Genomic DNA, 24,149 nt, shown 5'->3' on the forward strand with positions numbered 1-24,149 from the left:
TGTTTAGGGTTCAGGCCAGCACAGAGCTCCTGACATGGGATGTGGGGGGTTCTGCATTTGCAGAGCTGGTGAGATTGCATGAAGGATGAATCACGAAAGAGCTGCGGCATACAGCGAAACTGCATACCTTCAAGACGCGCAATATGTGTTCTTAGCGTATATCAGATCGTACAGATATGAGCAACTGTAGGAAGCCTGTTCGAGTATTATTGATGTAGTATATACAATATTATTTCAAAAATTAAGTACATTCTGTTCCTATAGCATATAGTTTCCCCAGTACCTTACTGCTCTTGACGCTCGATGTAGGAGACAGTGGCACAAAGCTCAGTGCTGCTGAGACCACCGCAGGAGCAGCCGCCCCTTGTTCCTCTCCGGAGCCGCCCAAGAGCGAATCCTCTGCTCATACAATTCATCAGGAGCTTGAATGGGGAGCTGGTTTTGTGGGCTTGGTGCTAGCTATCACTGCGAGATATGTACTACAATTAAAAGATGTGGCTGCCGCTGCTCCTGTACCTGCTAACGGCTTTGCTAACAGCTCTGCCTGTCCCAAGGCTGTGCATGTCCACAGTTCTCATCGTATGTTTTAGGTGCAGTGAAAGACATTTGACTATAATGTCTCTCACTTTCTGGGGCAGCTCTCTAGTGAGGTATAAGTAAACAAAAAGATACAACCACAGCAAAGATCAGTATTCAAGGCAGCTGATTTTCTGTTTTCAGTGTTAGTGGTTGGTAGTTTGTGTCTGCTTCAAGTTCAACGGTGCCTGCAATTCTTTCTCATCTCAAAGAGCCTTAAGCTGAAAATACAAGTCAAATAAAGGAGAAGTGGGGATAGAAAACATTATCCTCATTTTCCTATTGTGCTAAAAACTGTACAAAAAGAAAGGATTAGGCTTATCCGTGGCTATAACTGTAATCTGTGTGTTGGTTTTTATGCTTCCCTACAGATTCTCTGTGTCGCTTGAGTTATTCAGCTTATTCTCTTGGCACATCCCTGTTCCCAGGCCCCCTTGTCTGAATGGTGAGACCTGGGAGGAGAAATACGCTGTAGACGTGAGTCCAGGAGTGTCAGAGGGAAGCTGGTAATTCAGGTGCCTGAGAGTTCACCAGGGATACACTCCTTGGGAACACCAGTCCCGTGGTGACAAAAAAACCACTACGAAGTGCCAGGGGCTGTCCCATGCTTATGCAGTCGCTGCATTGCAAACTGCTGGGGCCGGGAGGATGTTGGAGGTACAGGTGTATTTGTTCTGCTCTTATCTTTGTCTTGACATGTCTGCTTCAGGTGCTGACAGGGAGAAGATGCTGGTCTACATGGCTACAAAGTTCTTCTCCTTTCAGCAGCCAACAGCGATAACTAGGGCTTTAAAAAAGAGACAGGGAAAAGTCTTCCACTGTACTTGAAAAATGACCCTATGGAAGTTGAAGTGTGGGAGGAAGATGTCAGTGTGACTGACATCTGAGGCGCAGAGCCGATTGGAGCCCATGGAAATTGGTGGAAAGATTCCCATGGACTCAGAAAGGCTTTGGCTCAAACCCTCACTGAGCAGCAATTTCCCTCATTGACCAGGAGAAAATGGGCTGTTCCTAGAGAGAGGGGAGGCTGCTGGCATTTTTACAAAAAGCCAAGTGCCAACACAATTCTTCAAAGGACTCCGTGGACTAATCCTTTCCTCTTATGACACTAATGTAATTTTGTGTCGTATTTGACAGCATGCCAAAATTTGCGTCAAAAACCTCCAAGTTTTGTGAATGAAACTGATGAGGACAGGCACTGGCTCACGCCTCACCCTGTAGTACCGCAGGAGCGTGTTTGCAGAGAGCTGCCTTGTGGTGCGGTTGGTTTTTGTTCAGTGATGATGACCGGCAGAGCAGGAAAAGGCAGGTTTGGTGTACATGGAAGCTTTAAGGCCACAGCTGGCATCAGCACTGGTGGAAGGCTGGCAGGGTGTGCTTGTGGCTAACACGGTGGGATGCTGGGCTGCGAACTCCCTCAGCTTCGCAGTCTGCCTTTGCTCACATCTCCTTGTTTCTCAGCTCCCCGTCTGCCAGGTGTCACTGATGCTCTGTTCCGTGATGTCTTTGCACGGCGGGTGGTTCTTTCAAAGGGTGTCTTTTTAACGCTCTAAATAATGAGCCTTCAGTCGGAGTTTTACATGAGGAGATGGGTCCTCAGCTGATACAAATGAGAGCAGACTTTAGAGCAGGGCCTGTTGTGACAGGACAAGGGGTGATGGTTTTAAACTAAAGGAGGGAGATTCAGGCTGGACACGGGGAAGGAATTGCTGCCCCTGAGGGCGGTGAGAGCCTGGCCCAGGTGCCCAGAGAGGTGGTGGCTGAACCATCCCTGGAGACATCTGAGGCCAGGCTGGACGGGGCTCTGAGCGACCTGAGCTGGTGCAGATGTCCCTGCTCATGGCAGGGGGGCACTGGGGGGGCTGGGGAGGGCCCTGTGACACAAACTGTTCTGTGATTCTGGGACTCTGTGATTCCCTGACCAGCCAAAGCCCGTCAGGTCCTGACCCATTGTACAGTGCTTCTGAGGTCTTTACAGCCTGTTCCCAGGTAAATACAAGCTTTAAAATGTGTGTCTGTGTTGGATCAAACTGGTAAGTCTTTATCTCAAGCATCAATATTTTCCTTTGAAGAGTTTTCTGTGCATTCATCAAAATGTTTGCAGTTCCCCTCTCATCAGGAGAGGTCAATGTGAAACACAGGGCAGACAGCTGAGAGGTGAACAGAATGTAGTTTTGAGATCACTGGCAACAGGCTTACTGTCTAGGCTTTAATTAGCCACAGCTTGGGATTGCCAGGCTTTTAGGAAATTCCCACAGTGAGCAGTAAATGTGGAGAAGATCTAGATATGATTTTTGTAAAAAAAGGATTTAGGTCACTGATGAGGACAGTGGGAAAATGCCTTGGAAAAAAAATGCCAGCCACCAGAGTGTGTTATCCTTTAAAGAGTGATGCCTCACCTAAAACTGCGTTAGAAACACAGCGATTTCCAGCCAGTGCCACTCGGCATTAGCTGCCGCTTTCACCAAGTGCATTCGGATTAGTTTGCCTTCTTCAGGCAATAATCAAACCGGCCTTTGATTTTTCAGAAAGTGACACTGGAAAAGCTGGGAAATCTCTGCCAGCGCTATACAAAGTGCTTTTTAGGGTGTGAATCTCCTCCTTTTGGAATTTCCTGAGGATTAAGATGGAGCTGGATCAGATCACGACAGTATGAATGCTCAAACAAAAAGCATGTGTTCTGTGGCCGAGCTGTGCCTCGCTGTGTCTGCAGCCGTGCTCGGCTGACCTGTGTCGACAGGGCAAACACCTGGACCTGCGCGCTCTGCTTACCTGCGCAGGTCTGAAGGGCTGCAGGACGTCAGCCCTACGGGCGGCTGCAAGGGGAGCGCCGGCAAACGCTGACTTGCATCATTTTGTTGTGAGAAGCTCCAGTTGCACGGCTTTAATTGCAAGAGCTGACTATAATATTGATTTATAAGGGGTTTGGAAGTTGCATGGCATTGATATATGCTGATGTATACTTATCATTAGCTGGGTTAAATATTTATTTTGCTTAGCTACACTAGTTACCCAGGAGTATAAAACAAACTCTCAAAAACTTTTCCGTGCTTTTCCTGATTTATCCAAGGTTTCCTTTGCAAGGGAGGTGGGTCCGGAAAGGCTAAAGAACGCTGACATCACCCTGCTGATGTAAAGGGAGTTTGCCTGGATTTCCTTCGGTAAAATAGATGTTAGGGTGAAGTGATACTGTAACTACTTTTCTTTTTTTCATGAATGGGTTTGTATGGGTCATCTGTATCCCGTGGTATTTTTTCCGCCTTCAGCTGGATAAATGAAATGTCTCAGTCAAAAGAATAATGAAGAACAGAAACTGTGCAGACAGTATCGAATGGTCTTTTATATGCACGTGTCTTCCTGTTTGTAGCGAGAGGCAGCCTCAGTCATTCACTCGAATGGACAAAGAGCATTCACATGTATGCACCTGGCCAGAGCACTGGCTACGTCAAGAGCTCTAGAATATAGAAGATTTTTTTTCAAAACTCCCTTCTTCATCTTTCTACCTGCTTTGACTTTGGCATTAGAAGGGAGACAAGCTCGGTGTTTGGTACACGTATATAAACCATTTTCATGGAGGTTCTATCTGTATAAATGCACCATAACCTTTTTCTATTAAACAATGCCTAAGCTAATTAAAATCAGAAATATTAGTTTAAAAATACATCAGTCAGAAACTGAAAAGAGCCATTTAGCTCCGAGTCTTCTGTGTTTACCAGAGTTAAAAACTGTTGCTATGGGGAGGTGAAAGTACAAGAGGTGAACGGAGGCAGTCAGTGCCATCCTCGTTCTCGGGGAGCCAGGAAACTCCTCCAGAACGCTGCGTTTGGCTCCTCTTGCTCAGAGATGTTTTTATGTGATATCACTCCTTACACTTGCTCCCCTTATGAATGGGCAATACAGCTCTCCTGCCTGGAGGCCGTCAGGGAGGTAACTGCGTTCCAGAGGATGGTGCGTTCAGAGCCTTGAAGTAAAGGGGACAGGGAAGTGGAGAAGGTATCGTAAACAGTTTGGGCAAGATTGAGAATAATGTGGTTTGTTCTAACAGTGGAACTGGGAAAAAGATATCTAGGGTGAAGCGGAAGTGAAACTGTGTGTTCCATTTGGCCTGAAATGAAACATTTTGCTCCCCGGAGGAAAAGCAGGTTAATGTAAGGTACGTAGCGTAGATTTAACGTATGTTTTCAGCACTCCCTCGGACATTAAGGCAGGCTGGCTGGGTGGAGGGCAGCTGTAACTGCCTGGTTGTGTCAGGCTGACATTCTCTGTGTCAGGATGGGTCCAGCGTGCTGAGGGGCAGGGACTTTTCTGCAATATTTCCATGGGCTTCATACAGACCCTCGTGCCCACAGCCTTCTCCTCGGCTGGATGTCAGGCCTGGTCAGGACAAGAGGCAGTGGGACCCACGGAGCTGCCGCTGGCAGAAGGGAACCATTGTGGGCGTCTTTTTCAACCTTGAACTTGCAGTCGAATTACTCTGCTGGAACTTGTGGGCCAGTGAGCAACAGAGACTCACGTCCCTGCTCCACCTCTCCTCCACCGTGGGGTTTTATCCCCCACTCTCACTTCCAGTTACTTTTTCCAAATGAAATTCGGTGAATTTCAAGAGAAACAATAAGTATTTCCTGGGTGGCTGGAAACACTTCTTTATTGAGTATAGTTTCTTTTCTCTCGTCCCAAAGCCTGATGTTCGTTCCAAGAGGAGGCCAAGCTCGGGTCTGTGGGAGTCAGGACGGAGCTGCCTGGCACTTTCCCTCGGCAGATTTCCCCTTTGCTCACGGTCCGTGCTCCTGTCTGTCAGGCTCGCTGACGACTGCTTGGGAGGAGGGCAGTAATCTGAGCCGCCGGCTGAGCAAACCTCCAGCTTTTTACTGCGGGATTAGTCCCGAGGTGCCTCTGTGCGCAGCACCTGTATCTGCGACTCGGTATCTTAATTGCTGTGCTCCTGTTTCTCTGCTTTCCGGGGCGGTGGTGCCGTCCCCTGCTCCGAGGGCTGCGCTGGCCACATGGCAGGCTGGCTCTGCCGCCGGGATGGGAACACCTGAGGCTCCGGCTGGCATCTCGAAAGGTAAGGAGCCTCTCCACACACACAGCAAAGCAAGGCGGGCACGGCGGTGTGCCCGCAGAGGCAGCTGGACCTCGCGGCAAGGCTTTGGGAGAGGGAGGACAGGAGTCTAAAGGACCCTGCTGGTCCTAAATATCACAAGCATCATCAACTTCGGAGCAAATAAGTGCCCAGGCAGTGCCGTGGAGGATTTTTCGGGTGCTGTTGTACGCGAGCTGGTAGCAAATGAGGAGCCGGTGCCACAGCGCTGCTCGGGCTCTGTCAGCGCTGAACTGGCGAGTGCCGTCAGCAGCTCTGTTGGGCTCTCGGCTAGAACAGAGCCAGAAGCTCGCAGGGGAGGTGAACTCCCGAGAGCCCCTGGGGCCGTACAGCGTGCTTAAGGCCATTGCCTGCCTTGGCGTCAAAGGGTACTAACAATACCATGCACTGGGGACACTGACTGGAGGATCTGACTCACGTTCACAGCATGATGTGCCGGGTATATTTTACAGTTCTATAGTCCGGAAGAGTCTCTGCTCAATGAAGTGGCACTCTTTTTGGCCTTCACCTTTTATCAGCTGAGCGCTGTTCCACGTGGGTGTCAAACCAGACCAACACTTTGCGTTAACGTTTAGTACAGATGGACTAGCTGTACAGCCTGGGATATATTCTTGTTTGATTGAAACGGTAACGTTGCAGATAGCAGAGACAGAATGAGAGAGAGACTGGTTCTTAAGAGATGGCAATCAGTATAGCTCCAGTACGGGCCTGCACAAATTTACATCATTGAAGACCTCTCCTATATTATACACACCTATACACCCTTTTAGATTGGTTGTGAATCATAAAACTAAGTTCATTGAACTTCGATTTTGATTATTTCCTGAGACATGAAGTCCTTTAGAAAACCCATTAAATAATCTTTAGACTCATTACCTGCTTTGTGGCTATTAGGATATGTTTAACTTTAGCTTTGTTTGTTTGTTTGTTTTTGTGGATATGAGCCAAACCTTTAGCTGTGCACTTCAGCTGAAATTGTAGTACCTGTGTGTTTTTTCTACAATGTGGTGATCTGTTTAGTGAAGGTTGGCAGTGTGGGTGAAAGTAAGTTCAAGTGGTGCTGGTGGCATATTAAAGTCGGTGTCCTTGTCTATGTAAAAAGGAGTATTTTGGGGGGTTAGATTATCTGCTTAAGAAAATCAACTTGAAACAGCCTGTTCTTAAGTACAGAAGCAGCCATGACATGGGAGTGCAGCACACCGCCTTGCCTAATACACACTCATTATTCCAATATTTAGAGAGCAGGGAAGTATTCACAATAAAACTAGAACTGGCTGCAGTAGCAAACTCCAAGGTTTCCTCCTTTTGCCTTGCCTAAGCCAGCTCTTTACAAACAAACTGAAGGAAGGACCTGGTTGGCAAAGGACCGTCCATGTGCTGTCAGCTTCGGTCCTTGGAGCTGCCAGCGGCCTCTCACCGGCCACCTGTCCCACCTGGGGCAGACACGTGCACCACGAGCGTGTGGATGTCCCTGCCCGCATGTGCCTGCTCTCAGGAGCACACACTGGCCATCAGAGGCCAGACCGATCAGCACGTGAGCAGCCCTGGAGGTTCCCAAGGCAGCGGAGCTGACAGAGCCCCACGGCGTGTAAAAAGCAGCTGTTCCTCAGCACAGGTGCCATGGCCCTGAGGCTGGTGCCTGCATGGGTGGGCACGTTCCCCCACTGCTGTGACCCGAGGAGCCTCCTGTGCTTTGCTGAAGCCCCGTGTACCTGCAGCACGGGGCTGCGGGAGCTCTGCAGAGGACAGCGTCGGCTCTTCCTTGCTCGCATCTCCGGCATGCTGGACTCTGTCCTGAGGGGACTGCAGGCAGTACTGCAAACCAAGCACCCGTCTGTGGGTCAGTGTGCACACATGTACGGCCAAGGGATTAGCTTGGGTCCTGATCCACTCCTGCTTGAGTGATCTGACATCTCCTGTGGTCTTCGTGTCAGGTTGTAGATGAGCCAGACGTATATTTCTTCTTCATTCCTGGAAACGATATGAGCAGAGTGATTCAGTGCTTGTATTATAGAATGTGAAAAAAGGTCACGTATGTAGCATCTGGAATTTAAAGAGATGCCTAAATTAAAGAGCCTTGGTGGTCGCCTCCTTCAAGTGAATTGAAAAAAACATCTAGAGGTGATGTTACTGTTTCCTCTGGTCTGTTTTATAGTCTCTTAAAAATAAGTCTTTCTGAAGCCTTCCAAGGGTTAAAGGCAATACCTCATAGAAACTCAAGTGGCTGAAAAAATACCAGATATTAACATTTACCTCAGTTGCCAAAGCCTGGCTATTTCTTTCTGCTTTTTAGTAATTACAGCCCGCAAGGACCATTTAACAATAAATCGTAGCAACTTGGCTGTTATAGGGCAACCCATGTGCATAGGCACTTGAGGGCTGTGCCAGCATCTCCTTTGTTCAATAAAGTAACAGCAGGAATTTGATTAAAGACTGATAGAAAAGAGAGGGAGAGAGAGGGAGATACATGGGAAAGATTAAAGAAAGAAAGAGCCACCTGGAAACTTCATTCCTCCTTTATTTCTAACTTAAGCTCATAAATACCAAATCTAAACCATTGTGTGTGTGAGAGGGAGGGAAAATTTCCTGCATGCCTGCACAGAAAAGACTGCACATGCAGCCGCACCGACTGACTTGGAGCAAAGTCATACTCTTTTTTCAAACTTGGTACTTGCTCCTTGTCCACATCAGAAGAAAAGGGAACCAGAAAATAACTTTATCCCCCAGTGCTTTGGAAGGACAACACTCAGGAAAGCCCGGCGAGCTGCAGCCGCGAACGAGAGTGGCGAAGGAGTTTGGCCGAACCTGCGGCGAGCAGCGCGCAGGTTTCGCAGGCTGGCTGGAGCAGCCCTGCAGCTCCGCACAATGCGCAGCCAGCTGCACGACCAGCTGCGCGGCCAGCTGCGCGGCCAGTGCCGCCTTCCTGCTCACCCACAGCATCTGCCGCTTTGTCTGCAGCCTTCTTGGAACCCCCAAAGAAAAAAAAAGGGGGCAGAAAAAACCCCGGTGACTCCAGCAGCCAAATGCAAATAAGCCCCAAAGAGCCCTCTTATGTGTGATCAGCAAGCAACAGGCAAATCGCATTCAAATTCCTTACTGCAGAGCCAACACGCCTGTTGTTTGGGTTTAGGAGACCAGAACGGTACGATCAAGTGTCACATGTGCACACGGGGGTGATGGCGGATTGACTTTTCCTTGGTCTGGTTGTACCCGGGAGCTGGGAAGACACTGCTGTGCGGTCAGAGGCACATTTGGATTCTCAGGCAGGATTTTGCAGGGTGCAGGAGGGAAGGTGAGACCGTGAACTCTCCAGCACTGGGATCTGCAGGAGGTTTCTCAATAGGGTCTTGCATATTTTGGGTGCTCTTGCAGGTAATGTTGCCCTAGACTAGACTAGATGGAGCAGGAAGGCAGAATGCTGTACCTGGAGCTCATCACTGCTGCTTCTGGCGTCTGTCTTCTATAAACCTGGACACCTCTGCTGCTTAAATCATGCTTTTCCCCACCTGATGCTTCTCTTACTCCATCTCTGCATTGTTTTCCCTCTGCACACTTGCACACTTTTTAGCTCTTAATCACCTGTTAGCCAGTGAATCCTTTCTAGCGGTGCCCTTGGCTCTGGAAGTGTTTTGGATGTGATGATGTGCTCTGAAGCAGAGAGCGTCTCTCTGCCCCTCCCCAGCCTTCCTCAGCTCAAGCCGTTATCCTGAAGGCTGCTGCCTCCTCCCGCCAGCACCGGAATGTGCACAGCCCAGGGCTGGACCAGGCCCTAAGGGGCTGGTTTGTCTGTCTCACCCTGATTCAGACCCGTGCAAGGATGCAGGAACCGGCAGTGTCCAGGACTGAGCCGCCAGCTAAGAAACCTCTTTCTCAGAGTGATCCGAACACTCAGAAGGTGGAGCGCTGAAATTCTGTATGGCAGCTCAGTTGTGGGAAAGCTCAGGGATGGAGCAGGATGGGGAAAGGCAGAGGGGGTGGAAGGGCTGAGCGGCACCCACGGCTCGGCACAGGCGCCGCGAGGAGAGCAGAGAGGTCGGTGGGCGACGAGGGGGCCCGGCCGCCCTGCGCCCAAGTCTGGCCCGCAGGAATGTGGGGAATGCGAATGGTATGCTTGAGTGGACAGCTTCAGAGCCCGGCCGGGGATGGCTCTCCTGCCATCTGTTGGGAACCCCGCGGGCCCTTAGCAACAGCCGCTCAGGAATGGGGATGCTTTTTTTCTTTTTTTCCATAGAGAAATTCTTCCTCGCCCTCTTCTCCGCTCCTGCATGCGCATACTCATGAATAAGCGGGAAGGGGCTGGGATTCCTCCTGCGGAGTGATGCGTGCTGAAGGAGAAAAGGGTCTTTTAGCGCTCAGCTTGCATTTGGTGTGGGGAGGCATTTTTCCTTCTGAGCTGTGACATTCCAGGAACATGAGCCTATGTATGTAATTTATTTTTAATTGCCAAAATCTTGTTCTATTCAAATCAATAGCAGGTTCGTATTTGTCATGCGGTATTTTCAGTGAAGTCTCCAGTGGATGTGTAGCCACCTGATTGTCCTTCTTGGTAAAACAGAGACCCCTTCTGCCGTATTATCACAGATGTCAAGGTTATAACTGCTGCAAATAACACCAGTGTATTGATTTGTTGTAACTCTTATTTTCCTCAGGCCCCGCAGCAGTTCCGTTCTAGCCAAGGGGCTTTGCTGCATGGTCGAGTGGTGGGACCGCATTCCTGGGGTTACAGGTAGCTCAGCATCACCGGTGTTCCTGAGCGATGTGCACTGCTGTGCCAGGGAAGATTTTGCCCCATGAGAACTCTGTCTCCTAAAGACAAAACCGTTGAGACGTGTGCTGCTGGGAAGGGTTAATGCTGAAACAGCCTTCATTCAGGCAGCAGGGCTAGGAACTGTCTGTCTGTCTGAGTGCATGGTTTTACTCCTTCCTTTCCCCTGGAAATTCAGTTCTGAGATGCAGGCTTCTTGTCCTGCTCTCAGGTAACTGTGGCCGCATTCCTGCAAATTGCTCAACCTCTCGCTGTGACTCAGCAAAGGGGATTGGTTTTAAGCAGGTATTTTAATACTGCTAAGACAATGAATTATACGCTGTAATTTTATGTGAGAGTTTCAAGAGGTTTGAGGAGAGACATTCAGAACTTCTCCCACCAGTGTATTGATTTATTTAGTATTTCTATGCCTAACAGCAATAAGTACAGCAAGAGGAAAAGCAGCAGCCCCCGCTGGGTGCTCAAGGCTGTTTGGAGCTGGGCACACAGCTGTCCTGGCTGGAGCACAGGGCAGTGGGTATCGTTTCACTGAAAGCTGATAGGGGCATGGGGAGGGGACGAATCTCTCCCTGTTACAGGTATTTATTGTCACTTGACAGCTGTCAGTTTGCAGTAGGTGATTTGCCTTCCTGTCAGCTCTCTGAGAACTAGGTGTATTTGCCTAAGGTTGTGGAGAAGGGTAAAAATCCTGCTTTCAAGTGCCGGTGTCATTTAACCGTGATAAGGCAGCAGGTAAAGCATTTCTTCTTCAAGACGGCCGTGGGGAACAGGGAAGTAAAGTCTTTCTGTCCCTACCGAGACAGGAAAAAACAAGTCGTTAAAATCTGATACCTACCTGCTTTTAATGAGAGAAACGTTGTTCAAAGAAATAATCTTAGCCCTATCGCCACCAAACTATTTTCAGGAGCCATTAGCCTTTCACCTCCTCATATTTCTATTCTTTTACTTTTGATCTCATTCAGGGAAAACGGCAACAGGAGATTTGGGTGTTAGCTTTGATTGGGAGCTTAGTCGGTCATAACCTGCTCATACGGCCTTTCCTTTCCAGTAAATGACCTGCAGAAGAACTGGGGGAGTAAGGCATAGAAAACAATACTTAAAATCAAGCACTTGGTGTCTTTAGTTGTGCTCATTTCTTCACTGAGCCACTACAGGTATTTTAAAGGGTTCTGCAATGCTCCCTTCATCTTTAGGCTCTTCTTCCTGCCCAGAAACCTCTTTTCAGCAGTTGGAGTCTGTGATCTTTTAGTTGCAAGCTTGATCTACAGGCATGAGGCTGTTGGTATTTCTGGCCAAGCTGGAAAAAGCAAAGAACAAGAGCAAGCTGCTAATGGATGTTGTGAGTTGCACCGAGCAGACACAAAATCCAACTCAGTTTAACGCAACCTTAGCATTGAGTTATACCTTTTGTTTCCTCAGTTTGCTGTATTCTCTACTTGAAAACTGTTGTAATGTATTAATAGAGTAAGATCCTTCATCTGTGCACAGACACTCCCACATCCCCCAGCGGTGAGGAACAGGAGCAGAGTTGGGTTGGTTTATTTTTGGACAGTGAGATCCCTAAAGGAAGGTTGTATAGGTAGCTGAGCTCTCTGAAGGTTCCATCTCATTCTCTTCAGTGTTTATTACAGAGTTTTGTACTTTGCTCCATGCTGAAGAACATTTAAAAATGAAACTGGAAGAGCAGGCTGGGTTCTTTACTGAGCCAGCGTGCATTGCCCGTTCACGTGACGTACGATACTCGCTTTAGAGCTCCAGCTCCTGACCCAGGAGATTGTGAATCTGTCTGCTTTTCAGGTTTCTAGCTCTCATGATTCAAAGCCTGGAAGCCAAGTCAAAATTCTGCATATCCTAATTGTGACATGGAGATGGCTTTTAACCTGCTCATGTGATTTGGGGGCCGATTCATGCTTTTACACAGTTGGAGCATAAGGACTCAGCATAATGGAAGGGGCAGAGACTTTTTGTGGTATTCAGGTTTCTCCTTCCTGGGAAGTTCACTTTCACCCATCACAGCTCCTGGGACCGTGTCGCCCCTGAAGATCCAGCCCATGGCATCAAGGGAGCGTCCATTCCTCACTCAGCTTTGCAGGAGGCTGCTCCAGCAGAAATCTGTATTTGTGCAATAGTACAGCATCAGTCATCATTGCATTATAATGACTTCTTTGGGGACGGAGGAGGAAGGAAAATGAATAATTACCTTTGGCATCATTTCATTACACTCTTCCACCCTGAAAAGCATCATAGTTTCCAAAGTGGAGAGGAGAACTGTCTGCAGAAGAGTAACTGTCCAATGAAGCCCCCTGCCGAAGGGGGTTCTCCCTCTGTCAGTCTGCTTTTCTTCACACCACAAGGACCTGGCCACAGAAGTTGTTAAATCTGGGGAAAATTTGAAGCCTCCGATCAGCTCAGTTCTAGGAACAGCTACGGATCAGATCAAGAAAGAGGCTACTGAAGTTGCCTGTTCCTTGCATCCAGCCTCCCCAGAAATGTTTCCCAGTTCCTCGTTTCATACAGCATCATGTAATGCTGGACTATCCTACTGATTTACCCAATTTGAGATGTTGCTTCAGCCGATGGCCAGCAGAGGAGGTTCAGAGAACAGCTCTGAACACACCTGCCTGTCCAAACCCTGTGCCAGGAGCTGTCACCACGGCTCCAGGGCAGGAGAGCTGCTGGCCCAGGCTGCCTGTCCCTCGCAGCCCACGCAGCTGGACACGCAGGGGACCGCGGCGATGGCCAGCTCTGCCTTAGTCTTCTTCTAGCTGCCGGGTGCCAGCCAAGAGCTTACCCAGCACCTGTGTTTAAACGCAGACACTGTGCCTGTACCTTGAGATGGGAATACGAGCCGTATCCTCTGCCTCATCTTGTCCAGGAGTTCCTTTCACTATATTAAATGTAGCTGCTGTTGTTGCTGTTCCTGCACCACAGCAGGTCTCCAGAATCCTTCGTCGTCTTGAATATTTTCCAGCTCAGCCCCAACATGTAGCGTTAGATGGGTTTTGATGCTTATTTTTTCCCCTGCATTTGTTTAATTCAGACTGGCAGCTGTTTTAATTCCAACCCAGTTTTATTTCAAAAGTTATCTATGATCAGTGCATCATGAAGGTTTCTTTGCTAAGGACAAATGAGTGAAAAAGTATGAGAATTATAAATGAGAGAAAATATAAACGTTTATTTCAGTGCAGCTTGTCCATATTTCATTCCTTCTTTTTCTTCCTTTTATCTATGGCTATCAAAAAGCAAAAAAATGCCAAGAATGTCGCATTCCATTGCAGTTATATTCAGAGCAATCCACAACAACAGCTGTATCGCCCATATATCTTCAAGCAGAAAATTGTACACCGTGTGGGACAATGCCTGGCATTGCAGACCGACACAGGGGCCACGTCGCGGTCACGGTGGGAGCCAGTGCTGGGTCCCCTGGTTTGTTTGTGTGCACAACATCATGCTTATAATATTGCTGTAACATAGCACTTTGCATCTAATTTAAGCAATACTGCGGCTTTTGTTTGTCTTACAAGGTCTAACGTAAAGACAAAAGACGTAGTCCGGCCTGAAGTTTATGAGACGTTACCAGACATTCATGTTCACACATACACGCTCCGTCAGAGGAATTTATGGCCATTACGATGTTCTCTAATGAGTACAAAATGAGACCGTTACATCTTCACTTAATTAGTTTGACAGATTTTCATTTAAATATAAAAAGACTTCTAGTCTTTAGAGAACAAAAGGAGGGCTTTGTTTCCAGTGCAGTTTCTGACTCTGCTTTGCTGGAGCAGGAGGCTGGGAGTGACAACAGAAGGGAGACGATTTAGTGTGAATAATTCTCATCTTTTGATTTCGTGTTGCCATTTCTTTGCTGCTTTTCCAGTTCCCCTGGAGCCCCTTGGGGAGAGCTGTGTGACACGGCCAGGAAAGCCCAAGGGAGAACTTGGTTTTTCCAGAACGTGATGGATGCTTTGAGGTTTGGGAGCAGGGGAGAAACTCTAAGAATATTAGAGAGATGCTGTGAGCCCCAAGTGAACCTATTAGCTCACTCTCTCTCTGTAGTCCTTTGGCCTAAATTACATCCCATAGTATCAGTGCAGGCAACTCCTACTTTAATAAAAGTTGGGAACGGGCATTGTAAGCTTGCTTGCAGTTTTTTTCTGCCCTTTTAACAGCTCTGTGCATTACGAATTGTTCCAGAGTCCAGCACAAGCCCTGACACACAGCACACAAGTGATGCTGGGACATGATCTTTGTGGGAGCCCATTCATTTGTGCTCTTTAATTGAAAAAGTTTCCTCAAATGCCTGCTTTTGCAGATTGACTGGGATTCTGTCTCTCATAGGATGAAGTGGATGAGAGCACCATCCTCTGGTTTCTTTGTATCCTGGAGCAGCGGTGTGTTGGTGTGGGCCCTGGAGCTTACAAGCTCTTTTCTCATATTTGTAACTGTTCCTTGGGAGCATAAAAAGCAGCAAGGTGAAGTTGCTGTGTGCTCACAGCCATCGCTGTAGCAGGCGCTGGCCTGGGCTCTTCTCAAGCCTTTCCAAGAAACCTTGTGCTAGTCGGGCTGTCCCCATAGCTGTCCAGCTTACCTGCCCTAAGCTTAGTGGCGTGGAGAAGTCTCCAGTGTCTTCATCCGTGTGTTTAGGGATCTCCTAGGCAGGATCAGACAACACGCTGGTAAATAAATGCCGTTGTCTGAAGGTGCGTTAGCAACACAAACTCTGTCACACTTGGAGTTACCCACATGCCACAGGAGCAGGAAACATTTGGGGAAAATGTGCTGCAAAAGCAGCTGCTGTCTGTGTGGAAAAATGTTGATGTTTCAGCAGAAATCTCCTTTTTCACCTGTTTCTGAACTTAGCAAAGAAAGTATCTACTTCTTGCATCGTGGACTTGCAGACTTCCCCTTTGTCCCTCACTAACATGCAGACCATGACAGCACGAGAAGAGGCAGATAGCTGCCCAAACACACCTGGCTTTCCGCTTTTTCTGGGATTTCCCTGATAGGACAACTCTGGCAGTCCAGATTCTCCTGGGGAGAAAAGCCTCTTGGATCCTGTGACTCTGCAGATTTCTATGGGCTGAGTGAGCAGTGCTGGCTGGCAAAACCCACTTGCAGAACCGTCTGTTCACATTTCAGAGACATGGGAGTTGCACAGCAGCATCTCTAAGCTGCTTTCTCAGCATGATTGCATTCCGTGTGATTTTTCCTGTAAAGGTCGGTCAGATTGTGTGGGGCAAAGAACACGGCTGGGTCTGCCCTAGCAGTGCGTCTCTCACAAAGGAGGCGTGTTTGGGCCAGAGAGAAGATGCCATGGTGCGTACATGCAAATGTGTGGGTGAGAGAGAACGAGCCGCAAAGTGGCTCACAGAGACTCCTGCTCTGGAAGCCTCATCCTTCCGACATGCTGAGGAAGATATTTCAGGGGAAGTTGCTCTCACAAATCCAAGAAATCATTTGAGGCTGGCACTGGGTAAGAGTAAATGGCCCTTTTCGATTGTGCCACATTTCTATGTGGGAACAAATGTGTTTGTGTAGTGACTTCATTAAAGAGGTGAGCCTGGCCTCGGGAAATTACACGCTTTGCGGCATGTTATTTAGCAAAAATATGGAGCGTGATCCTAGGTACCATGTCTTCTTTGTCCGGATGGGAGCCAAAGGAATGTGTCCTTGCTCTTCAAGCTGTCAGTCTATACTGCAGTGGCTGTTGATGGGAATACAATAATATTGTATGGAGAGATTTTTTTCACCTTAATAACTGCAGCCACTTGGAACAACATAAGGTTTGCCACTGAAGCCACTGTGTGAGCCCAGCTCTCCAGAGCACCAGCCACGCTAACACTTGTCACAGGCGTCCCCTGGGTGTGCTCACCGGTGCTGGCACCTTGAGGCACCTTCTCCTTGTGCACCGAACTTCTCCTGTCTCCACAGGAGAGCCCAGGTGCTGAACTGCAGGTTTTATGATACCTTAGATGTTATCCTGGGGCACCCTGAGGTAACACATAGGACCTCCTTTGCCAAGTCCCTTCCTGGCTTTGTTTCTTCCTGACATAGCAACTAGTTAATCTTAAACAACCTGGAGCTGGGCCTGGCCCTGAAAAATGTCTTCATTGAATTTGCATAACAGAGACTATCTACGATACAAACCATTTTGAAGGTTAATAGTATTTTAGCAACATATGAATGACCCTTTCTGAAAAGATCAGTGTTCCTTTTAACTTAGTGTTTTGTCTCTAGAGTCACTTAACAAAGGGAGCATCAGAGTGTAGAACTGGATCCTTTCAGTGATGAACCTGGCAGACAGTGCACCCTGGAGACTGGTGCTTTGAGTCTTGTTTCAGTCCTGCATTTTTTTAAATTTTTTTGATTTTTTCCAATATCATCCTGCAGTGACAAGTTCTGTTTCTCAGATCAGAGAAAAAGAGGTGGTGGTTTTGTTTTTTTCAGTTGTAGTGATTTCTCTTTGGGAAGGTTAGCTACAGCTATACCGGCTTCCTCTGTCCCTTTTTACATGCCTTTTTCACATCTCTTCCATCTGCGGTCATTTGTCCTTCAGTTTATTCATCCTTTTGTATTCCATATGCTCTATTGGCGTCACTTCAGCTGTGGGTTTTGCCGCTAAACTGGTTGGGATATGCAGCTTTTTCAGTGACTCACAAAGGGATACTTGCTTAATTTTGCTTCTGTTTTTTAGAGGCTACATGTCAGCCTGGTCACCTCCGAGGAGCGCTGAACGTAACCATTTCCAGTAACATTTCTTTACTGACTAGCAGGAATTCTTACAAGTCAACCTGAAGTGTCCTTCGAAGACCCATCTAGCATATCCAAACCAAAACTCCTTTAGTTACGGTAGATTTAGATTGGATCACCCACCTGAGATCTGCCACCTAGCACAACAGGTTAGTGCCCTTAAACCATTTAAAGCGTGTCTTTGGTTCATGGTGCCGTCTGTGGGGCCACTCACCTTTGTGTAACCAGCCCGTATCCTTATCAGAGCTGACAAAGTTTGTTCCTGCCCAGGGGTGACGTGCTGCGAGCAGGACTGAGTGCGCAGCTGCTTATTTACCTAAGTGCCTCCTGGACGATGCTGGGAAATTCATGAATGCTTCAGGTTCCCTGTGACATTTTAAAAAACAGCTTTTGTGCTACAAGATCTTGTGCAAAATACAAACCAGCTCAGACGATTTGATGCTTCCCACACCTGTCTTTAACCTTTTAGAGCTTATGGTGCCATTGTTGTCCTTTGGTTTACTGACAATGTCCCATCCCAGGACGTTCCTCCCATATAATTTGTCCAGCTGTGATCTGAGAGTAGGAAATATTTTATTCGTGGTTCACGCATGCCCATGCTGCTTTCTTACCGTCACTGCAGTATTTATACACACAAGGCATATTGCAGCTTTCCCGTGCTAAAATCTCAGAAGCGCCTGATGTTTGTGCTTGGCCGAGAAGACCCTCGTCCTGTCCTTCCTGCAGATGGCCAGGTTGGCTGCCAGTGTCAGGTGAGAGCTGACCTTTTCCCTGACCGAACGCAAACACAGCACTTTTCAGGTTTCATTCAGGATCCAAGTACTTCTGATCCATGCTGTTTAGCTCTGTCATCTCCCTTGCCTGGCATAGGCTTTTTAAAGTGATCTAGCAAAAAGGAAGTTTGGGCATAATGATGAATGAGTGCTATTAGAATTTGAACTGCGGGCATAATGATGAATGAGTGCTATTAGAATTTGAACTGCGCTTGTTTTTTCAAGTTATTCTTATCAAAGAGGCCATGCTTCTGGAAGAGGAACAGAGGCTGCTCCGTTTGGTAGAGCTGACAAAGCAGGAAATGATCAGCCAGCTCTTAACAAAATCATAACTGAATATTTACTTTGAGCCACGGTGGGAGAGACCCAGACTCACAAATCAACCTACTAAGCCTTCAGACACAAGTTTTTGGAACCTCCCAGGTATTTCTTTTTTCTGCTGCTGATAAGAAGTCTTTGAAGCCTGCAAGCTTCATGATCTCATTAAGGACAAGAGCAAGTGATGTTGCTCCAGGCCTGTCATCAAGGCAATGGGTGACCTTCCCCCTCCAGAAACAAATACCAGCAACTTCATCTCTGTGCGTTTATTATGCATATACACCAACTGAAGTGAGATACCAGTTTATCAGGAAGGAGAGATGGTCATGTCTGTGCAGAAGAGGTAGAACTGCCTGACTTGTTTTAAGAAGGTACATTGAAGGAATTGGACCCTGTCAGCCCAGTGATTTCAGAGCAAACGAATGTAGCCTTTGCCCACTCTCTTTAACAACGTGGAAGCAGATGCTGACACTTCATAAAGTTATCTCTTTCTTAAGAGATCTTGATCGACACTTTGGACTAACCTTTTTCAGACCATGACTGTTTTCCAGGAACAACTAGCAGACATAGCAGAATGCAGTGTAAGTAGGCAGAGGCGTTGGCTGCAGTGTGTGTCCCAGGAGCTCAGCTTTGGTTGTGCCAAAGGATGTAGCTTCTTAGATCTCTGAGTCGTGCTTCTTCTGTTTCTTGGAGAGACATGGGAGCCATGACTTTGTCCTGTTTTGCTTCCTGGATTACTAGCAAGGTGTGTACAGAGATGTCAGGAAATTCTCCCCCACCCAATCTCTTTGAAGAGGGTTTCTGCCACCCACCTCTCCCTCCTTGTATGGCCAGCAGCTCCAGGATGCTTTTTATTGCCTATTTATTGCCTATTATTTATCTGAAGGTTAAGCCTGGCCCAAATGAGTGGCTGAGGGGGAAGCATCTGTCGCCTTGTCACAGTTCAATCCTGCACTGTGGAAGACGGGGCATTTTCGTGTGTCTGAAACTGAGCCCTTCAATAAGCCCTGTGTGCAGTCTTAGGACGTGCATGTCTGGTGCTTTGCAAAGAGACAGCAAGCCTTCGGATGAATGGTTAGGGGCAAAGAAGAATACAAACCGTCAGCACTTAACATTATTTAAATTTGTGAGTAAGGCAGGTAGTATTATTCTTCCCTGTTTAACCGGCTCCGATCCCCTTGGAAGCTTAAGGAAAGAATAATTAACCAATATCTACTTTTAAAAAATCAGCAGTATACCTCTTTCCTCATAGAAAACATTAAAATAAGAGCCAGTAGTTACATCGTATAGGGTCTGATTACTAGGTGTACAATTTCAGACTGTTGGATTGCTATAATGCTGGGTAATGATTTCCTCTGGGGGCAGTTTTGTGCAGCTTGGTGCTCTGCGTTGTGCAGACATTGGCTGGAAGCAAAGAGTGCGCAGGCAGCTTGGCAGCGCAAAGATACGCCACTGGGCTGCTCCTCCTGTAGCAAATGGGAGGTCTTGTATCAGCCTGAGCTTTCAGCAGTGTATTCTGACTCCTCTCTGTTCAGGCACCTGCAGAGCTGAAGGGACGGTCTGGTCTCTGTGCCCTTTGCTCTCGTGCAGGGCTGGCTGGTAGGAGAGCATAGAATAGGAACCAAATTGCCCTTGCTGGGCGGAAAAGAGTTTTCTCCTTTATTTGGTGGTGTCAGGGAGAGATGAGCTCAAATATTAGGGGGTCAGGATGTCTGGGTTTCATTTCTGGCCATGCCACATATTCACTGTGAGGTGAGATGTTTGCTTTTGTGTGTTTGCACATCTCTGTCTGGGTAGTGTGTGTGACAGTCCTTCCTAAGGTGAGGATGTTATGAGGCTTAATTACCATGTGCAAAGCACTTTGCAAAATGCATTGTACCACTGAAGGTATGAAGTGGCAATTAAAAGGGGAAAAAAAGAAGGTCTTTCTCTCTAATTTTCAGAGGAATGTCTTTGACTTGGTTTCTGTAACTGCAGCCGAGGAGATTTTCCTGCTAAGTAGGTGATGAGAACTGCTTTTTAGCAAAAGAAAAATACCACCTTCCTCAGCTGCAGCCACCCAGGAAAGAGCTTTTTGAAGCTAAAAACACCCCAGATTCTTCATCCTTCTCCCTCCTGTCCAGCCTGTGGAGCTCCCACGTCTCTCCAGCCCCAGGTGCCCAGGAGCAGGAAGCCACAAGTCACAGGGAAAGGCATGCAGGCTGGTGCTGCTGGAGGTGAGGAGCGGTGTTCCAACCCCTTCTGTTGGAGGTGAGGAGCGGTGTTCCAACCCCTTCTGCTGGAGGTGAGGAGCGGTGTTCCAACACCTTCTGCTGGAGGTGAGGAGCAGTGTTCCAACCCCTTCTGCTGGAGGTGAGGAGCAGTGTTCCAACCCCTTCTGCTGGAGGTGAGGAGCAGTGTTCCAACACCTTCTGCTGGAGGTGAGGAGCGGTGTTCCAACCCCTTCTATTGGAGGTGAGGAGAGGTGCTCCAACCCCTTCTGTTGGAAGTGAGGAGCGGTGTTCCAGCCCCTTCTGCTGGAGGTGAGGAGCAGTGTTCCAACACCTTCTGTTGGAAGTGAGGAGCGGTGTTCCAGCCCCTTCTGCTGGAGGTGAGGAGCAGTGTTCCAACACCTTCTGTTGGAAGTGAGGAGCGGTGTTCCAGCCCCTTCTGTTGGAGGTGAGGAGCAGTGTTCCAACCCCTTCTGTTGGAGGTGAGGAGCAGTGTTCCAACCCCTTCTGCTGGAGGTGAGGAGCAGTGTTCCAACCCCGTCTAGCTGGAAGGATGCGTTGCCAGCAGGTAGTTGTGATGTCTCTCCAGCGCTTGGATGGTGAGGGCTCTGGTCACAGGGCCAGCCTGTGACCTTCACCTTTCTGCTTCGCCTCTTCCTTATTGTCGTTCTGTCTTGGCAGAGGGGCTGGAATCATGAGCGCTACAAACTTCTCTTGTACTTCCAGAGCCTCTGAAAGGTGCACCCAGGTACCTGTAGCTCTCCATAAGCATTAGAATCTATTGGGTTTTCCAAGTAAAGCTGGCACTGTCTGTGGTCTGCTCCCTGCCATCCCAGCAGGTCATGATATGGGCTGAAAGTCGTAGAATCACAGAGTAGTTTGGATGGGAAAGGACCTCCCCAGCTCCCCCAGTGCCCCCCCTGCCATGAGCAGGGACATCTGCACCAGCTCAGGTCGCTCAGAGCCCCGTCCAGCCGGGCCTGGGATGTCTCCAGGGATGGTTCAGCCACCACCTCTCTGGGCACCTGGGCCAGGCTCTCACCGCCCTCAGGGGCAGCAATTCCTTCCTCATGTCCAGCCTGAATCTCCCTCCTTTAGTTTAAAACCATCACCCCTTGTCCTGTCACAACAGGCCCTGCTCAAAAGTCTGTCCCCATCTTTCTTATCAGCCCCTTTTAAACACAGAAAGGCTGCACTACGGTGTCCCCGGAGCTTCTCTTCTCCAGCTGAACAGCCCAACTCTCTCAGCCTGTCCCACAGCAGAGCTGTTCCAGCCTCAGATCATCTTGGTGGCCTCCTCTGGACCCTGTCCAGCAGGTCCATGTCGTGCCTCTTAACTGAGCATCTCTGCTGAAAATCACTTTAACGCTTGCAGTCCTGGCATTTCTGTACCCCTGAGGACTCTGCAGTGGTTCAGCTCCCGCAGGGTTCATCAGAAATGAAGAATACACGATAAGGCACAGAAGGCACCATAAAGCAGTTCTGCCACAGAGGAGAACCCAAGGAAACGCAGCTTTGTACCTTCCTTTACGTGTATCTTTCTTTCTTTGAAGATAAATCACAAGCCACAGGGCTTGAAGCTGTTCTACAGCTCGTGGTGTGGGAACAGGTGTGTGTGGGTGTGGGCGCACGCGTGGCTTCAGAACAAACCAAAAGGAAGCCGTATTTGGTTTGTGTGCTCGTTTAAGAGAACTGTGCTGGGAGAGAAGCCGTGAGGAACAGCGGGGAGGTTGGTTTTGCTCTGCAAAAATGTCCACATGTCTTTCAGGGTTGCTTGTTTGTTACACACTTCACATACACAAGTGCAGCTGGTCACTGAAAGCAGGCTGCAGGTAGGACTTGGCCTTCCGTGGGAGAAGTGAGGCAAGAGCCTCTTCTCCACACGCTGTTAGGGAGGGAGCAGCAAGTTCTGCGCTGAGCCCGTGAGTCGTTGTGCAGACTGAACAGAGCTGATCAGCCCGAGCAACTCATGCATCTGTAACACTGAGCTGGAGCAGCCCTTGGAAACAAATACTAGAGGAAAAGAAAGAGGAAAAACAAAGGGATGGACTAGGAAGTGTGGAAAAAAGCACAACGGAAGATGAGCTGGAATAACACCGTGTATGTCTCAGCAGAGTTTCCGTTGCTAAGGCCTCTTCTCCTTCTGCAGGTTTCCATGGGCACCCCTTCCCCTCATGGCTGCAGTGGGACTGATCAGACAGTCAGGATTACTCATGTGAGTAAAACCTCGCAGGCCTGAGCTGCCCAGTGTTGCCCACGTTCACGTTTGTTCTTCCCGGCATTGACCACACCCTGGGAGATGGGCAGAGGTGTATTTTCCAGGGCCCTGAACCTTTTAGCAGCAGTCACAAGGTTAATTTGAGCTGTCCTGTGACCTTCTGACCCACAACATGCTCTGGGGTGAAAGGTGCTTTGTTCCTCGTCCCAGTTTTGTCTGAGCCTCTGAGGAGTGGACAGGCAGAGGAGCTAATGTGCTGTCCAGATAATGGAGGAAGGTCCAGCAATGTCAGCTTTGCTTGGCGTTAATGACTGATCCTGAATGTCTGTGTTAGCAGATGGTAGGGTGGAGCAGCTCCTTTGCAGTGCCCTATATCTTTTTTTTATAAACCTCTCAGTCAACTTCGTGACCTGGTTCCTATCCAGTGGATGTTTTGGACGAGGTCTAGTCCTGCAGTGCTTGGTTGAGAAGAGGTAGCTGAAAGGAGAGGGCTAAGGCAGGATGTTTTTCAAACAACTGAACAATCCCCTGCGTGAGAGCCGGAGGCAGTAACTTGTGCCGGATACAGCACTGGCCTTGGAACCAGGACACCGGCTTCTAATGGTGCTAGTTGTTATCTACACGGTTGTATCTCCGAGGAGCCCTGCTCCTGCGTTAGGAACCAGCAGTGCTCGCTGCCATGAAACCCGGGCACACGGCAGAGCCAGGCCCGGGGGCGCAGCAATCCCCGGTGTGCCTTGTCCCCATCACCCAGAGCGCGTTACGGCCATCGCTGCAGCGCTGCAGCCTCCCGGGCCCATTCAGCACCTCACGTGTATTTGTGATACAAGTGCATTGCCTGTGAAGTTACAGCAGGGGCCCAATACGTTTATTTTTTGAGTGACATTTGGTGCAAAGGTTTTGTGTTTGAAAAGCACCGCGTGGCAGTGTTGCTGCTTTGAAAGAGGCCATTGCAGTCTCGAACAGTTCGAGAGATCTGTCTTGTGAAATAGAAGAGCTGCACCAAATGCTTTCTGTCCTCTGTAAGATTGCTCTTCTTATTTCTTTCATGATAAGAAGCAAATGGGATGTTCAAGTGTTTTTGTGATGATTGCACTTTTTCTGTCATCTCCAAAGAACTAATTCACAAATAAGCGAAGAGGTGCCCTCTTAACATCCTCATTAAGTAGGAATGCAGCTTGCGCCTGTTGCTGTGTGAGGTTGGCCATGCAAGCAACACTCCATAGCAGAAAGTCATGTGTTTTCTTTCTTGTGCATTTATGCACTGAGCTGTGTTCTCTTAATCCCGCCTGCATCAACAGATTGGTGTCATGGAAAAACCAGGAATTTCTTTTGAGCAATCATTCCAGCAGCAGGACGTGAGGCAGCACTAGCTGTGGCTCAGAGCTGAAGTTTTGCAAGGTGTGCTGTTTGGTAGCTGTGGTTCTGTACTCCCCAG

The 24,149-nt window shown here is 48.4% G+C and overlaps 1 protein-coding gene across 3 annotated transcripts in view; it reads left to right on the forward strand.

Moving 5' to 3' along the window:
* SHROOM3 (shroom family member 3) overlaps positions 1-24,149 on the forward strand; it is a 131,115-nt gene that overhangs the window by 37,859 nt on the left and 69,107 nt on the right. For 2 of the 3 annotated variants that reach the window (XM_065634662.1, XM_065634660.1), the window contains one exon: positions 22,643-22,708. The exons of the other annotated variant lie outside the window; for it this stretch is intronic. In XM_065634662.1, coding sequence (XP_065490734.1) covers positions 22,668-22,708 — 41 coding nt within the window. In that variant the 5' untranslated portion in view covers positions 22,643-22,667. Of the gene's footprint in view, positions 1-22,642; positions 22,709-24,149 lie in introns of those variants that run through there. 3 annotated transcript variants of the gene reach the window in all.

This window comes from Caloenas nicobarica, chromosome 4 (genome assembly GCF_036013445.1).
Source record: "Caloenas nicobarica isolate bCalNic1 chromosome 4, bCalNic1.hap1, whole genome shotgun sequence".
Taxonomy (NCBI): domain Eukaryota; kingdom Metazoa; phylum Chordata; class Aves; order Columbiformes; family Columbidae; genus Caloenas; species Caloenas nicobarica.